Source organism: Tenrec ecaudatus, chromosome 2, assembly GCF_050624435.1.
Source record: "Tenrec ecaudatus isolate mTenEca1 chromosome 2, mTenEca1.hap1, whole genome shotgun sequence".
NCBI lineage: Eukaryota > Metazoa > Chordata > Mammalia > Afrosoricida > Tenrecidae > Tenrec > Tenrec ecaudatus.
The window spans coordinates 280,805,987-280,823,616 of NC_134531.1; the positions used below are offsets into that span (position 1 = coordinate 280,805,987).

At 50.3% G+C, this 17,630-nt stretch overlaps 1 protein-coding gene across 1 annotated transcript in view; it reads right to left on the reverse strand.

Moving 5' to 3' along the window:
• Positions 1–1,799: 1,799 nt before the first annotated feature.
• ARHGAP31 (Rho GTPase activating protein 31) overlaps positions 1,800–17,630 on the reverse strand; it is a 155,616-nt gene continuing 139,785 nt past the window's right edge. Inside the window, exons 11-12 of the mRNA XM_075542479.1 lie at positions 11,779–12,044; positions 1,800–5,173 (exon numbers count right to left, since the gene is read on the reverse strand). Coding sequence (XP_075398594.1) covers positions 2,819–5,173; positions 11,779–12,044 — 2,621 coding nt within the window. The 3' untranslated portion in view covers positions 1,800–2,818. The remainder of the gene's footprint in view (positions 5,174–11,778; positions 12,045–17,630) is intronic.

Genomic DNA, 17,630 nt, shown 5'->3' on the forward strand with positions numbered 1-17,630 from the left:
TGATCACAGAATTCTGATCTGGACAGTATTTTGAGTGTTAAGGCTCTCACTGGGCCGTGTCTTAGAGGGCTACAAGGCTGGGTCTTTTCATTTGGCTAAGTGAAACCAAGAATAAAACAGTAAAAATCCAATTCTCTCTAGCCACATTTTGGCAACAAAAAAAAAGTGGCCTAGGAGGTCCATTTTGCAAACATATCTGATTGTCTTCTTAAGCAACCGCTAACAATGAAAGGAAACATTGGTATGGGGCTTAATTCCACTTCCAATTCCACCTTTGAAATCAGCCACCACGGACGGTCTGATGGCTGATTTGAAGTTCTTTGAGAGTTTGCCTCCGTGGTCCTATCAAAGGCACCAGGTTGATTCTCAGAAAAACAGCAGCATCTGTTCTGTCCTTCCCGCAAATGGTTGAAGACAAGCTATGATTCTTTCCCATCCCACCATCCTCCGGGAGCCCCCACTAGATGAATAAACAAGTGAGACCAGGACGTTTTGAAGGGAAAAACATGTGTGTGTGTGGGGGGGTGGTGTTTTGTTGTTTACCATGGACTAGAATTTCATGTGCACAAGGCTGGCCCAGAGGAAGTTCATGGATCTTTTGTGGCAGTTGGCAGGCTGATAAGAGAGTCCAAGGAGAAGGTACAGGTTTCCCAGCACAACACTAACTGAGGAGGGTCAGTTTCAAAGCCTAGAGGAACTGACTGGCTGGGAAAACTGAAGAGGGGTGATCTCCAGACAGCCACCATTGCATCTCGTGGTGACAGGATGACCGTCCCATGATGGCATCTGCACACCCACGCTCCTGAAGGCTCTGTAAATGAGAGGCGACGGAGTCAAAAGGAACACGACACACACCGCAAATCTACCCAGGTGCCTCAGCCCTTCGATTTGTTAATATGTAAGCAGTAGCTTCCCGGTCTGTGCCGGAATAAGAATACATTCTAGAAATGTTACAGGCAAGACGTTTAAACGATCACCAAATGGTTCAAAAAAATTGCATCCCTTGGCTCGGCGTTCTGGTGGCGAAGCAAAGGGTGGTCCCCTCCTTCTCTCACATTCAGACCAGAACGTGGTCTTTATCAAGGCAGACACCTCTGAAGTGTCCTGAGGTGGCCCGAGGGCCCGACTGCCATTGTGTGATGAGGCAGGAATGTGCTCTTCAATCGCTGTACATGGCCTTTCTCATCTGACACTGCTCTGTTCCTCCCACTTGCTTGACTAGGTGGTGGGACTTTCCTTATAGTGACGTGGACACCTCCCCGATGACCCTAGGTCTTGCTCATCCAAGGAGAAGGCACATCCCCTGGCCAAGAGCCTAAACGCTGATCCTCGCGCTCACTCATCTCCATGCTCTCTGAAAGCAGACCTCCTCAGTGTACCTGACACCCCTGATCAGCCCGCCACAGACACTGGCTTAAAAGGTGGACAATTTAAAAACTGCCTGGAAGGCTCATCGGGGAAGAAAGGAAGATCTAGAGGAGGCCCCTGACGGTCGGTCTCGCTTTGCCCTGCACCAGTCCTGAGTGTGGGGGCTGCCTAGCCCTTGAGAAAGAGTCTGCAATGACTAAGCTTTGGGACAGAATTCAGCCAGCCTCGCAGCTACGAATGGGGTGGACAGGTAAGAACAGGGCCTCTTTCCTTCCTTTTTCCAAACAGAAGGCCACAGGGGCTGATGCACTGATGGGTTCCGAGAAGGGTTCTCCTGAAGCCCTTTTAGGGGAGCGGCACGGCACTGCGAGCAGGTTACATAAGTTCTCCTCTCCAGCTGGGGAAAAAAAAGGAGCACTGGACATTCTAAGTAACTAGCAGGAAATCAAATTGGTTTATTGTTTCTGCTGATACATGGACAGAGAAGGGCGCGTCTGAGGCCTGGGGAGGGCGGGGTTTAGAGGGAAGGAGCGCGCCCTTGCTTCTGAGCAATGGAGGAAGAGAAAGGAAGGGGCCCACTGTTTACAATGAAAACTGTTTTTAAGAAGGGCAGCTCTCATCAGGGCTAGTAATGGCCACTGGCCTCGAGCACCTCCCTTTCCTCCTGTCCCGCCCCCCCCTTCTCTAACGATCCCGTTCTTGGACTCTCTCCACCCTGCCCAGCTAAACGGATGGACAAATCTGAGGTCAGCGCAGTGACGGTCACACAGTGATGAGTCCTCTTGGATTGTGCCAGTCTCTCAAGTTAGTCGGCTCTTGAATATCGACTCCTTCAGTTTTGATGCTGGCACCTGGAGCCATCTTGACCCAGACGTGCAGAAATGCCAAGGAAACAGCAGGGGTACATTCAGCCACTTGGGTATCTAAATGCAGGTTAGTTTGCATTTCCACTCAGCTTCTGTTCTGGAGAGTACACTTCTGAAAGCTTGTTAGAAAACTGGTCGGAAAGGACCCAGGCTTTAAGGAGCATTAGAAAGCATGAACTAAAGAGGCGACCTCGACACCTCAGCAGCAACCTTTCCAACTCAAGCAAAGGATGTCTCTTCTCTGTCACGGGACATCACCACCACCAGCTCTCGGCAGTCCTACTGTCACAGACCAGCGCCAAATGTCACCGGAGACAAGCATTTCAACCTCTTCCTGGGTGACTTCCCCCCGCGCCCTCCTCTTACGGACTTATCTGAATCTCATCTCTTGGTCCTACCCCTGATGGCTTTTCTGGAAAATTAACTGTAATTAATAAAATGGCCAAAAGACGGAAAAGAAGAGAAACTGGAGGTGAAAATGATCTCCAACTCGGATAACCTGTGCCTGCCACAACAGCATGCTGGCCCGGCAGGAACTTCCAGAGAATCATGACATTGTCCTGACAGTGGCCCTTAAACGGATGTCATTCAATCTGTCTCCCACTTCTTCCGTCCAAAATCACGGATCTCCGCTGGGGCTGGTAAAAACAGCTGGTGGAAGTCTCTAGTCTCTGGCCATTCTTAGGGATGGTCATTTTATTCCTAAGCGTTACCCCTTCCGGTGTGACCCATGTGTTTTCTGCCAACTCCCCACAAAGGAGGCCGGAGGAAACGGTCTGGATGGGACTTCTGATAGGGGGCAGCAAGACCCTGGACTCGGTCCCTGCGGATGAGGGGGGAGGGTGGTCCATAATAGGGAAGGGAGGACTGAATAAGATCAGGCTCTGGGGTCTTCCAGGCCGTGCCCTGTGGAAAGGCTTAGAACCCCCCGATGGTCGCTCTATTTTTGAAGAGAGGAGATTGTCCCCAGATGGCTCGGTCTCTGATGTTCGCTTTCGGCACTGCACTATTGCGTCCTGGGTGGAGAAGCTGGTAGATGAACCTGCTTCTGGAGAAAGGGTGGGTCCTTCACCCAGGCCGGATGCAGTAGCACCCACTGGTGACAGCGTGATGGCTCCGGTGTCTTGCTTTGGTTCCTCCCCCTTTGGGCTTGCAGGGGTGAGGGGAGAATCATCTTTGGCAGGTTTCTGGGGGGTCCCACCCACTGAGCTAGGCTCTTCTGGGCTCTTCTCCCGGGGCTGAGCTGCTCCCTCCCCTGAACTCTGCGAGGGCAGCGGCTGTGGAATCTGTGTGTACTGAACCTTGGGTGGGATGACCGGGACTGCCCTGGCCTGGCACATTTTGACCATGAAGGAGGTTCTCACAGCTGACACACTCACAGGAGCCGAGTTGCGGCGACCCGTGAGGGTGTGAGCAACCATGTCCAGCTCTTGGGCATCTTGGGAGTGGGCCATCCACGGGTCTGCGTTAGAGGGCGATGAGGTCATCTGTGTGACCTTTGAGTCTCTGGGTTCAGAGAACTGCATTCCAGGAGAACCAAATGAGGCTGCGTTCTCAAACCGGAAGAGGTCAGTGATGGGAAGAGAAGCGTCCAAGTTGAGGGAAGAAGGCCTATGTTTCCCTTTGGGGGGCCCCCACTCGGTGCTCTTCGGCTGTGCCTTCTGGGGGTGTTCTCTGGGCGAGGCACTGTCCTGCATCCCACCGGGTGAGCCCTGCTCACTGCTCTCCCCCCCAGGAACACTGCCTCCTCGCTCAGGCGCCAGCTGGTCGTGGCTCACCTCGGCCATCTCCTTCCCCTCTGCGAGACTGGCAGGGCCCGTTTCTGCTGGTTTGGACTGCATGTGGCCCTGTCCCTTCTGGCTGGGCAGGCCCTCTGGCTCCTGCAGGTCAGAGAACTCTCTAAAGGACCTGGGGGCTTTCTCTTCCCAGCCTGCCATCGGCATCCCTCTCCTGGAGACCGGCTGCGGCAGAGGGTCGCAACTCTTCTGGGAGTCGAGGTTTGCCCAGCTGCTGGAGAGGCCATCGAGAGTCCACGGGCTCCGATCGGCCGTCTTGCTGTCAAGAGAATGGCTCTGGCGGAGGCTGGGCCTGTGGGAAAGTCGCTTCTCCAACCGGTGACCCTGGAGGCCCTGCCCCTGGGTCCCTTGTACATCCTTGAGGGTGGGGGAGTGGAGCGGACTGGTCACCCACTGGGGCTCCTCCCAGGGCTCCACCATCTCCAGGCCATGCGGGGCAACGGCTGTCGCGCCATCGTCTTCATCACAGTCTGAAGGCTCCTGCGCAGAATGGGCTACACCCCCCTCTCCGGGTGGGGGGATCTCGACCTCCCACGGTGGGCTGGCGACACCAGGCTCCTTGACCTGCAGGGCAGCAGTCTGCGGGTTCTGCTTTCCCCCCGGTTCGGGGTTGGACGCCTCTCCCGGACGAAAATCGCCTTGGGACGCTAACTGGTCTACACAGGGATTTGTCCTCAAGTTTCCGCCTGGGTCGGCTCTTCCAGGGTTGCCCTTGGTCGCCGAGAATCCAGGGGCCTCCTCGAGGGGAGTTGGAGGGGGCGGCGGCGGCGGCAGCTTCCCGGGGGTGCTCCCCTCGTCCAAGGTCACGATCTGCAGGGGACACAGGCTGGCGGGGTCAGGGCGCGGGCTCCCGCGGAGACTGCAGGTTGGCGCGGGCTCCTCCCCGCAGGGTGCAGGTGAAGCCACCAGCGTGCTAGGATTGGCTCGCTCTTCCAGCGGGGCGGGGACAGGGGCGGAGCTCCCAGGAGCCTCTGGGGAAGCCGAGGGCTCAGGACTTGACTTTGGGGTAGGCGGGGTTGTGCTGTTCTTTGGAAGGGTCGTGGGTGGAGGCGGCAGCGAAGAGAGCTCCTCTTCGGATTCAATGATTTTCAGCTCTTGTTGAATCTCCGGCCAGATGAGGGCATTGGCTTGATCATCTTCATCCTGAAAAACATCAAGAAACCGATTAGTTCATCACTAAAAGCTCTCACCCCTGCTGTCCACACTGTTTCCCAGGGAGAGCGGAAGGGCTGGTGCAGGGCCGGGCCATGCTGCATCACGCATCATTAGTTAAGGGCTGCAGATACCTGCGTGCTGACAAGGAAATAAAAACAATCCATTGGCTATATATAGAGTAGATTCTGGGTGTGTCGGAGTAGAACTGTGCTCCTCGGGGTTTTCATTGGCTGCTTTTTCAGATGACCACAGACCCTTTCTTCCAAAGCACCTATGGTAGTTCCATAATCTGGTATCGATTTGAGACTATCAAGAGTGAAGGGGTGGAGTTTAGCCTGTCAATCAGGCCCCAGCTTGATGACATCATTTGGAGGCGCTAGGGAGATAATAGCTCTCTGGAGGCGGGGCACTCCCCCCCTCCCTGGGAGACATTCCTGTTGACAAGCAGCATGGAGCTGCACTGATAGAGCCAGAGCCCTGGAGCTGGAAGAGCCACGTGGAGAGCCACACCAGTGCTAAGATGCTTCCACTGCCACTGGATCCACAAGACTTTCCACCCACTGGCCTGTGATCTTCCTGCATTCAGCATCACTGCATGTGTTGTGTTGAGTCTGAAGAGGAATTTAGACTGGTATCGGACATATAGGCTAATATTGGCAGTATGTACTTGATCTGAGCTGGGATGGGATGTTTTCTTAATATACAATTACTCTTTAGATAAAGCTCTTTCTTATACACACATGAGTGTCTATGAATTCGTTTCTCTAGTCTACCCGGACTAACACAGCACCTCTGTGCGGATTCTAATTGTTTGGGTAGCAGCTGAGAATTGGCACCTACCTAGAAACTCCTGAGTGCTACCTATGTGCTACAAAACACATTACATATATGTTCTTGTTTAGTTTTCACAACAACTCAGGAAATACTCTTAGTTGCTCCCAAGGAGCCCAGGTGGCACAGGGGGGGTTGGCACTGGGCTCCGAATCTTGGGAGCCCCAAGAGACAGATGTACTCTACCCTATAGGGTCACTATGGGTCAGAACTGACTTGAAGACAGTGGGTTGGGTTGGAAATCATCACTCCCATTTTATAGATGAAGAGACCCATGTTCGAGTGGATTAAACCACTCACCTATGTTGCACAGGCCTGGACCAGGATCGCAGGCCACGGCTCTGCCAACACCAGAACACGAAAGCACAGCCCCGGGACACTGTGACCACACAAAACAGGCGACCTCTCCGGTCTCCTTTCTTATTTTACCTCCGGTTTACTTGAAGCTACAAAAGAATGAGTGGACTGAAAATTTAATTGTTATCCTAAGAATTGCTTTTCAGGCAAATACAAGGGGATCCCCCTCCGCCCAATGAATTTTTCCCCACAAAGCTATACATGTAATTTTTTTTTTACAAAACAACCTTATCAACTTCAAAGTACTCTCTAATGCACTTAATACATTTCTCAAGTATGCGATGCCATTCTTGGAAACATTGTTCAAACTCATCTGTTTGGATGGCTGACAGCACCTCCCTCGTTTTTTTCTTCACCTCTCCTATGTCATCAAATTGCTGTCCTTTCGTGTCACTCTTCATTAGTCGAAACAAAAAGAAGTTGCATGGAGCAAGGTCAGGTGAGTAAGGTGCATGGGGCAAGAGAGGCATGCTGGTTGTTTTTTTTGCCAAAAACCGATGCACTGAGATGGCTGTGTGAGCAGGTGCATTGTCGTGACGGCAAAGCCAGTCCCCTATCTGCCACAAATCAGGCCTTTTTTGTCTCACAATGTTCTGCAATCTTTTAAGAACCTCGAAATAGAAAGCTTGATTAACAGTCTGACCCCGTGGAAAGAACTCCAAATGTACTACGAGTTTGTTTGGGAAGTTGACAGATGTCCAGAATGAGGTTTGTCATCAATCGACATTTCACCTTTTTTGAAATGAGAAAACCACTCGTACAATTGAGTTTTTCCCATGGTGCGGTCCTTGTAAGTTGTGTTCAACATCACAACAGTTTCTGTGACATCCCACCCCCTACAGCAGGAAAGAAAAATTCATAGCCATACACTGTTCTCTAAAGTCAGCCATCACAAAAAACAAGGTTCGAGTGAAACTGCTTTTAGGAAAACCCATTGTGACCAACGTGAACCTTCCCGGGCAACGCCACTGGGTGCAGTAACTCAGAGTGAGTTACTCAATGCTAGCCTCGTGGGAAAAATTCGTACTACATACAAAAACTCTGCTCCACCCAGCACAAGTCCATTTTCTTAGGGTATCCCCTCGTATAATGTTTTTTCTCCCCTGATTACCAAAGAAATACACATCTGTGTGGGAGAAAAATGTAAATATAGATAAAATATAAGGAGAATACAAAAATAGCAAACCATTATATTCCTAGTACCCCCAGATAGCTAGGGTTCACATGACGGGGTTCTCTTTTCTGCAGTTATCGAACAAGCTCGTCTTCCTCCATCTGGTCTTCTGTGTAGCCCCACCTCTCGTCAGCGGTTCAGATTCTCTTTCTTCTCTGGACTCCTCCCTCTTGCTACACAAGCCCAAAGCTGCAGATAACAAACAGCTGGAGGGGGGGCCTGGGCTGGACCAGGGATACACACTGCAACCTCACTGACTTCTTGTCTCACGGTCTAGCCTTCCAAGCAGAAGCAGTTCAGGGAAGCTGATCAGCCCGGTGGGGTGCGGGCCTTTCAGAGAAGGCCTCTCTGCACTGGTTTCTCCGTTTCTCTAATCACACATGGCTTAAGTTAAAGTGATTTATGTGGGTCATATCTTTCCCACTGGCTACGCTCCTTGCGGTTAAGAATTGTGTTTTATTCATCTTTGATTCTTCAGGGTCAAATGGTGTCGGGTACACGGTGAGTAGTTGCTGAAGAAAGGGCTTCTTGCCCAGGATTGATGAACCTTTAGAGACAACGAGTAGAATAAGGGTTCCTGGGGGGCAGGGTGGAGGTGGGGGGGGGCAGTAAAGGGGAGATAATAGCAAGGAGTTCAAGAAGGAAGAATATGTTTTATAGTAGCAATTGTACAATACTGTGTGATGTGCCTGGACCATGGAATGAGCTGATTACTCTTAGAGCTCTCTATAAAATGGTTTTGGGAGAAAAAAAGAGGGGGAGGAGGGCTGTTTCATTGAAATTAATTAATGGCTCTTTTGAAAATCTTCCTTTGGGTACATTTCTAGGAGTGGGATTCCTTAGGAGACTTGGTGGCATCATGGTTATGGTTGAGCTGTGAACCCCAAGGTCGGCGGTTCCAAACCAGAAGCTGCTCCATGGGACTTTGTACTCCCATAAACATTTAGACTCTCTGAAGCTTACAGGGGAAGTTGTACTCTGTCACTACGAGTCGGCATCAGCTTGATTGACGTAGTGCGTTGACGTGCGATTTCCTCGGTGAAAAGGCAGGGCTCTTTTGGAGATCTGATTCTACTGTGTTGTATTTCTTTTTGTTCATTGCTACTTGGCCTACTGGTCTGTGCCCACGTCAGGGCCGGGCAAGTCTTTGACTCATTTCTTGATCTCTTACTAAGAAGGCAATACTAAGACACAAGTCAGTAGTAAAAAGAACATTTCGATGCGTAAACCAACAGCTAAACTGGGAAACAGAAAAGTTATTCCCCAGGTGCCCCCCCCCCCATAATATATGCCCAACCCAAGGTGCTGTTTGCAAACACATGCTCACTGACTACACACTTGGAGGTCAACTGCTTCAAGCTTATCTGCCTGAAGGTTGTCAGCCATCTAAGGCAATGAGGCCCTGTTGTCTGTCCCACCCTAGGTAGGACATGCTGATAAGGATAATAGATTGTTTCCCGTAGGAGAGCCCCAACCCACCCAAGGTCAAGCCAATTCAGGGACAACCAAGGTTAGGCTGCCATCTTGACTCGAGAGCCCAGCTGTCTTGTTATATGTAAGCCTTCTTGTCATGCGTATGCTTACCGTACAACCCTTCCTGCTACGCATGTGGTTACTTGTAATTAGAGGCACTGGCACGCCTCTAGTGTATATAAGCCTTGGTTGGAAATATATTCTCTCTCTGGCTCCTGAAATCATGGCGGTCCCAGAGGTGACTGCTTGCATGCTTTATCTTGTCTGATGTCTCTTTAATTTTACCCCTCAATTATACAACTGCCCCTTGGACCCGTTCGATTGTACAGGTTGGTACCCCACACACCTCCACTCCATTTTCCACTCTCCTCAGTGCATGTATTTTCTCAGGTCTAAACCCTAGACGGCCGGCCTGCCTCTCCCTTCTTCCTCATTTCTTTATCCGTTCCTTCACCTAATCCTGTTTCTACCTTCTGGGTCACCCTCACCCCCTTCTGTGTGCGTCCCCATTGCTCTCCATCTAGTCCAAGTCACTGGGGTTTGGTGGTTTGTTTTGTTTACCACACTGGCGCCTGCCAGTGTGTATGGTCCATTGGCAGGCACCTTGATGGTGCAGTGGTTCACACACTAATCTGCTAACTGAATGATGGGGCAACAGTTTGCACGCAGCCTTCAGTCCCCTAGTGAAAGGTCTGCCACCTTGCTTCTGGAAAGACCGCCATCTTGGAAACTCTATGAGATAGTTCTACTCAATCCTATAGGGCAGCTGTGAGGCAGAATCTACTCGAGATCAACAGGTTTGGGCTTCGTTTGGTTCTTGGCCCATTGTCATCCCTGATGCCGCTCTTGCTTTTCTCTAAGCCATTCTCCTCCCAGAACAGAGTGATCTTTGAAGATGAAATGCCTTCTCTGTGGTCCTGAGGGTAAGCCCCCTTTCCGTCCCATGCAGTCCTGCCTAAGGTGACTCGCTCCCTCCTCCCTGCGGCACCAGCCCAGCGGGCCCGACTTTGTCCCTGTTCCTTCAGTGCTTCAGGGTGGTTTCCACCTCAGGCTCAGGCAACACCTTACCCTCTGCTCAAGTGGCTCCCCTTCCAATCCTACTGCCATTCTTTCTTCCTTGCTAAGGGCTCATCCTGAACAGCTACTTTTCGGAGACGCCTTCCTTGATCCCTGTGACAGCCCCCTCCCTCCCTTTGACTGAGTTAGCTCCTCCTTTTCTGGGTTCTCAAAGCACTCACACCAGGGCTTCAAACAAACAACCAACCAACCAACCAACCAACCAACCAACCAAATCAATCAACCAACCAACCAACCAACCAACCAACCAACCAAACAAACAACCATATCAATCAACCAACCAACCAAACAAACAAACAAATCAAACAAACAAACAAACAAACAAACAACAACCAAACAAACAAACAACCATATCAACCAACCAACCAACCAAACAAACAAATCAACCAACCAACCAAATCATCCAATCAACCAACCAATCAAAAGCCAAACAGCTGCTGAGGCGATACCCACTCATGGAGACCAATGTGTGCCAGTAAGGGGTGTGTGTGTGGCCAAAGCTGTGACCTTTCAGGGACAGATCACCAGGCCTTTCTCCTGAGGCACCACTGGGCCAACATTTTGCTTAATAGGCGAACACATAACCATTTGTATCCTTCAAGGACCCTTGTATGTCAGCCTAGAAATTACTTGCTTAGTGACTCTTCCCCTACTCAACTGTCAGTGCCGTCTTATTTGCTGCAGTGATTCAGTGCTCAGCTAGTGCTCGGCTTGAGCAAAGTTGGTGTTTACATGTTTTTAAATGAGTGAACAAATTGCACGTCTTTCCGTGTTCCCATGCATACACCCTGTTTCTGAGAAATACCTTTCAACTATTGGGCTTTCCCAGAATTCAGTGTCCATAAAAATATCTACATACCTGTCCTTTAATACACACAAATTTGTCTTAGGGAACCCTCCCCCAGCCTGCCCGAGGCCCCATGGCACCCTGGCACTGCCCTAACTCCCTTGGTGCAAACCCTGGAAACTGAGTTCTGGGAAGTAACTTCTCGGGCAAAGAGATCTCTATTCCCCTTCGGCACTTTCCTCTGGATCACAAAGCAGTCTCCCAGGTGTGGGAATCTTCCCTAAGCAGCTCTGGGAAACCTCCCCACATCTTCAACTTATCCAAGAACACCCCATAAAATGTTCATGGACTAATCTACCTCGAAAAACGGGATGAGGTTTGGTTAGCTTTGGCATCAGGTTTTAAGGTCTGCAGAAGTCACGCGGGAAAAGATGGATCCTGAGAATCTCCATCTTTATAAAATACATCTCAAAATGTTTTTATCAACCAGTGCAGACAACCATCCATCCAGAATATCTGGAAGAAGAGGGTGGTCCCCATGACAGGTCACTATGTTTGACACTGGGATTTGACCAGGAGGTTTTTGTGCCACTTCTGAGATCGGATGCCACGACAGTCCAAAGACATGCTGCTGGTCTCTGGGGACTTCAGATCAGAAATCGTTACAGCCGAGTCTGTCCTGGATGGTCCCTTCCCATTCACCGTGGGACCTCTGAAAACAGCCATAGCAAAAGGCTCAAGCCAGAGGAGAAGGTTGCCTCTCAAAGCCCCTTGGATAGTAGCTATTTTGATTTTTAAAATACCAGAAACAACTACTTGAAGCTGTACCAAAGCCCTCGGGGGGAAAAACAGCAAGGTACGTGGCCAGACCAGCAGCAAGTGAGTCCCCCTTACCATCTCCTGGAGAAATGCAAACTCAGTTGTGAGCCGAGGGCTCTCCTGCAGAGCACGAGGCTCCCTGTGGCCAGCCTCTCGAACTGCCTCCTGGGGATCCAGCCTCTTCTCAAATTCACTGGAATGCTCAGCACCTGGGGGCATTTCCAAGGGTTTCTTCTCCAGCTGGCCTGGCTCCTGGGAGAGGCTTTTGCTGGACTCCATGGCTCCCACTGCTTCCGGAACTGGCTTAGCATCCTCGGGAGCTACCTTCTTTGGTGCAGAAGCTGCAAGGAGGATGTGAGTCATCAGTTGAAGGAGACTTCATTTCAAGAGAGACCATTCCCAACACTGTTACTGTCGTGGAGCAGCCTGGCTCTGTCAGGATGAGAGAGATCCTTGTCCTCAGAGCAAAGCCCTGACCTCAGGCCCCAGAGTCACAACCTGTCAGTGGGCGGACGGATCATCTCTCTTGTCCGGTGGTGCTCACCCAGGAGTGCTCCACCCCACCCACGGGATATTAGGCGATGCACACAGACATTTTTTGGCTGTCATGTTTGGGAGAGGGAAGAGAAGGGTGAGGTTACAGACATCTACTAAGTCAAGGCCAGGGATGCTGCTACACACCCTACATTGCGCAGGTGAGACCCTCACAACCAAGGATTTTCCAATGGGAAATGTCAACTGTTCTAAGGGTGAGAAGCCCTACTCTAGTGCAAACGTTCACTTCCTAGGTAAGGAAAGACATGAGGTCCTGAGAAATCAAGCTGAGTGCCCACGGTCACTCAGATCTACTATTCACCCCATGGGGCAAAGAGGCATGCCAATCATGACTGACAGCTCCCTGGGAAACCCCCTCCCTGGGACTGTCTGCAGTTCCCAGTGCATCTATTTAAATCATTAAGCTCTGATCTTAAACATCAGCCAAGACGGGGAAAGAGGCGGGCTGATCTCAGGTTTGGATCCTCATGTCTTCCATGAAAGAGGCCCTATATCATTGTACAAGGCTATTCTGCCAGTACAGAATTAAGACTACACACCTACCTACCCCACCAGGACTCCCACCTAAGTCTAAAAACCAACCAAACAACAACAGAACCCCACCCAAACTCACTGCTATCGAGTTCATTCGGACTCACGGGGATCCTACAGGACAGAGCAGAGCAGTCCCAGTGGGTTTCTGAGCCTGGGACTCTGTACAAGAGGAGAAAGCCTGGTCTGTCTCCCGGGGGGCAGCTGGTGGGTTCCAGCTGCGGGCTTGACTCCAAGGCTCTTCCCGAAGGATAGTGGGTTCTAAATCGGATCATGCCTGCTTTTGAAAAGGAGCAGTAGGCATTTGTGGGGGAAGACGGACACCTGATGAGGGCTGCCCGCAAGCTGAAGAACCCAGGAATGCCCAGGGATACCCACAAGGCAGGCACCAACCCAGCTGAGACTCTGACTGGGATATTTAGCCCCCAGAACTGTGAAAACACAATGCTATTCTTGAAAGTGGACTGGTATGACCACCGCGCCAAGCAATGAACACAGAGAGAGGGAGCCTGCTTTAGGGCATGTCCTGGTGTGGGCTCCCTTCAAAGCAGAGCCCGAGAGGTCTTCGCAGCGGGAAGCAGGATGGCAGGGGAGAGGGCAATGGAAAAATAGTCAGCATGGAGTATGCTGTTCAGCCGGTGACCGCACTTACTCTGGCAGAGGGCACCACACCTCCCTCCAAAGAACAGGACGACGAGTCATCCACATTTCCCATCTCCCAGTTCACTTGCCGTACTTCTGTCCCGAACAAGGGCTGGGTGAGACCCTCTCTTCTGAAAAAGGTCCCAGAAAGCCAGAAACACACCCGGGACGGGCTGCCTCTGCATGCATGAACACTGTCACCGTTTCTGCCTGGGACCGAGGATGTTGTGGGATGGGGCCTCAAAGTGTGGCTAGACCACAGTCAGTCAACCAATGTCATAAAGGGGACGCTTCGGTTATTGGTTCTGCTGTTATCGAAAGAACCGTGGTGTGCTGATGCCATTTTTGTGCTTTGGCAGGAATTTAAGATCAAGTCTTGAAAATGAAACATCTGGGTCGAGGGAACTGAAGCAGTTATTTTGAATGACAGGTTTAGCATCCTATGGGCTCTGTTAGCAGGGAGAACGTGTTCATGTCTCTGTTGAGCTCAGGGTCTGCTGACCACTGAGTTTGGCCATGAAAACATGGATTCTGCTGTGGATTGAATTACGTCCCCAAAGATAAAGAAATTCTTACTGCCCTCAAGTTGATGACGAATCAGAGATGTTATAGGACAGGGCAGAATTCCCCTGTGAATTTTGAGACTGTAACTCTTCAAGAGAGTAGAAAGTCCCGTCTTCTCCCTGGGAGCAGCTGGTGGGTGGTTTTGAACTGTTGACCTTGCAGTCAACAGCCTAACTCGTAACCACTATACCACCAGGGTTCCTGTGTTGTAAATCCTCAGGCCTACAACCTGTGGTTAGGAGCCCTGATGTACAGTGGGTTAAACAGCGGGCTGCTGAGCTTAATGATCTAAAACCACCAGCCACTTAAGTGGGCGGGGCTGGGGGGTGATGATGCTGTTAGCTCCCGTAAAGATTTCGGAAACCCTATGGAGCAGCTCTACTCTGTCCTATATAGGGTTGCTATAGGATCACCTTGATCCTTGTTATGCTAATGAGGCAGTATGATTGAAGTGTGTTTTGCATCAATCCTTTTTGAGATGCAAAAGAGTGGATTGAACAAGCAGACACAAACTGAGGAAGATATGCTTTTGATTGATCACACAGGACCTTCTACCAGAACAGAGAGAGAGAGAGAGAGAGAGAGAGAGAGAGAGAGAGAGAGAGAGAGACAGACAGACAGACAGACAGAGAGAGAGAGAGAAAGCGAGCGAGCGAGCGCTTTCCACTAGAGCCAGTGCCCGGAATTCAGCCTCCCAAACTGTGAGCAAAGAAACTTCTGTTTGTTAAACCCACTCACTTATGCTACTTCTGTTACAGCGGCACCAGATCACTAAGACAGATTCTTAAAGCGAGGAGTGGAAGCAGGACCTTCGAGAAGGATGGCCTTGTCGGGTCACTCAGTCCTCTGCTGGCACCCAACTGCCTCTGTTCTGACACTGACAGCCCCACCTACTCTAGCGGACCTGCACCTTCTGGCTTTGCATCCTTGATGCTGGTCCTCCCTGAGATTCAAAGCTCATCCATTCTCCAAGACCTAAGCCTACCCACCCCTACTCTTTGGCCCCTTCCCTGACTCCCTCTCCTTTGGGCAAGCTCCCAGTCTCCTGCTGCACTTACGTGACCAGGCATACGCTGCCAAGTCAACAGGGTACCGATTCTCTTTTTGAAGCGATGTGGCTTCCACCCCCCGGTAAATCTCCGAGGACAAAGGCAGTGCCTGTTCTTAGAAAATTAGGTAAGGGCCTATCAGGGGAATGCATTTTTGTGGACGGACAGATTTGCAGCTACTACTAAGCTACGGAAGTTTGACCGCACCAAAGGGCAGTACATGGGCATGTTATGCACCAAGTGGGCTGAACCTTGCTAGGTGGAGACTCCTGTTTGCCCTCCGCCCAGTATATCCACTCTTCTTCTCTATTTATCAATAGTCTCCTCTAGCTGGGCACACGGCGATCCAGCTGGCAACAGCATTTCCCAGCCACCCTGGAAGGCAGATGCAGCCACAGGAGTTGGTTTTGGCAGGTGGGGTGGGGCTGAAAGTGGTAATAAGCAACTTCCGGGCCACAGCCTCAGGGGGAAGCTACTTGGCTGGCTTCCTCTTGTTCCCATCCCAAAGACAAAAATGTGAGTGTGGTGGAGTTGTGCAAACTAGACTATGCACACAGTGCACGCTTGGGGATGGCTGACGGTCTGTCGGAACCTGAATGGCCTGCGGCAGCAGGACCACCTCTAGACTTACATAATGATACAAATCAACTTGTATCTTACTTGTGTCATTGTTTTTTGGGCTCCCTTGGTTATAGCAGCTTAGCCTATACTTGAAGACACAGAACCATGGGTTTCTTGACCAGGCGTGCTCTGGGGAAAACCCATTTGTTTGGGGCAAAACAAAGTTTTTCGGTAGCACCATCTTTCAGATGGATTAAAATGTAACTAGTTAGAAGATGTCAAGTTCTTTAGCAAGCCAGTGAGGTGACTTCAACTATGTCTTTAGGGTAATTCTGGATTTTCATTTCTCTGGTTTCCTTAAAGTGATATGGCTAACGCCGAGCCTCTTCTAAGAAGAATTTCTAAGAGGATGCAGAGAATTAGTTGTAGCTTTCATTAAAAAAAATTTTTTAAATCAGCACAGAAGCGCCTTCTTTCCTGTCAGAAGCATTAGATTTGTCTCTCTCTTTTCCCTTTGAGGACTGGGGCTAGCAAACATTACAAGCTGGTAAAAAATAAAAAGAGAATCAATGATTTTTATTGCATTGCTCGATCCTTCACATGTTATTTTCCATCGAGAACAATCAATGATCTAATGGTCAGCACTTTAGTTAAAGTGCAATAGTTACGTGATATCTCTTCCTCTTCGCCTGGGAATGTCACCTAGATTGGCCCAAACAGAAGAATTGGTTTGGGCCGACTGACGGAAAATTCTAAGGTAATCTGGACAATTGCCTTTAATTATTTTTCTGTTACTCACTGCTACTGCACAAAAGAGAGAAAACGAGAGGATTTTATGAAGGAAGGTGGAGTTCTGTATTACTAATAGTTTGGGAAGAAACTAAGAAAGCTTCCAGAGAGAAGGCTGTGGTGGACGGTTGTTTCAGAACCTTCTGGCATCTCTCTCCAGTCTTTGGTTCTAAGTCTAGGATCCTCAACTGGCCTGAGAGCCCCACTAGTGACAGCCAGAGAGGTAGGCTGGAGTCTCCACTAGTATCTTTCCCAAGCCAATGTAATACCGACCAGGTGGGACAGTGGGCTAAGTGTTGGGCTGTTAACCAAAAGATTGGCAGTTCGCCCCCACCACCAGCTCCTTTGTAGGAAAAAGCTGTGGCAATCTGATTCTGTAAAGCTGCAACAGCCTGGCAATCCTGGGGTGCTGGTTTACTCTGCCCTATAGGGTTATATCAGACACACAGGGACCCTGTAGGGCAGAGTCGAACCACTCCTGTGGGTTTCTGAGCCTGTAGTAGAAACCTTCATCTTTCGCCTGGGGAGCAGCTGGTGATTTCAAACTGCTGACCGTGTGGTTAGCAGCCCAACTCATAACTCACTAGGCCACCAAGGCTCCCTGAGTCAAAACTGACTTGGTGACAGCGAGTCTGTTTGGTTTGGATAGAGTTGGGATTGACGGAACAGCACACAATAACATTCTTAATTACAGCGAAAGGGGGAAAAGGTGATAGATTTATCTCCCAAAGATCCTGTGGGGCCAGGGACCCTCTTTGGGAGAAGATAATCAATTTCACAAAAGCCTTTGTGGATCCCCTGCCCCCAACCCCCAGACTGGCAACTTTCACCCTTCTCCCTGATCCTGCTTCACTAAGGAACATCTGGCCCGAGGGCTGCACAGGCCCGTGAAATAAGCAACACCAGCTGTCACTTTAGGGGTGGGTTAATTACACGTTTGACCAGTAGGGCCTAAGAATGATGAGATAAATATCCACATGGCCCTTCGCCGAGAAAAGGTTCCCTAAACCTATGCTACTCCGTCCACATCAGTCCATGGGTCATTCCCCAAGGAAGGCATTACTTGGTGCCTCCTAGTTCTCACTTATCTGTGACCCTACAGGACAGGAGAGGAGAAAAGAAGTAATATGTATGGATATCTTAGCGACACTATAGGCCAGGGCTGAGCAAGAATTACATGTTAGGAACTGCTCTGAGAATACTGATGCATTAAAATTTGTAGCCAACTTTGGCAGA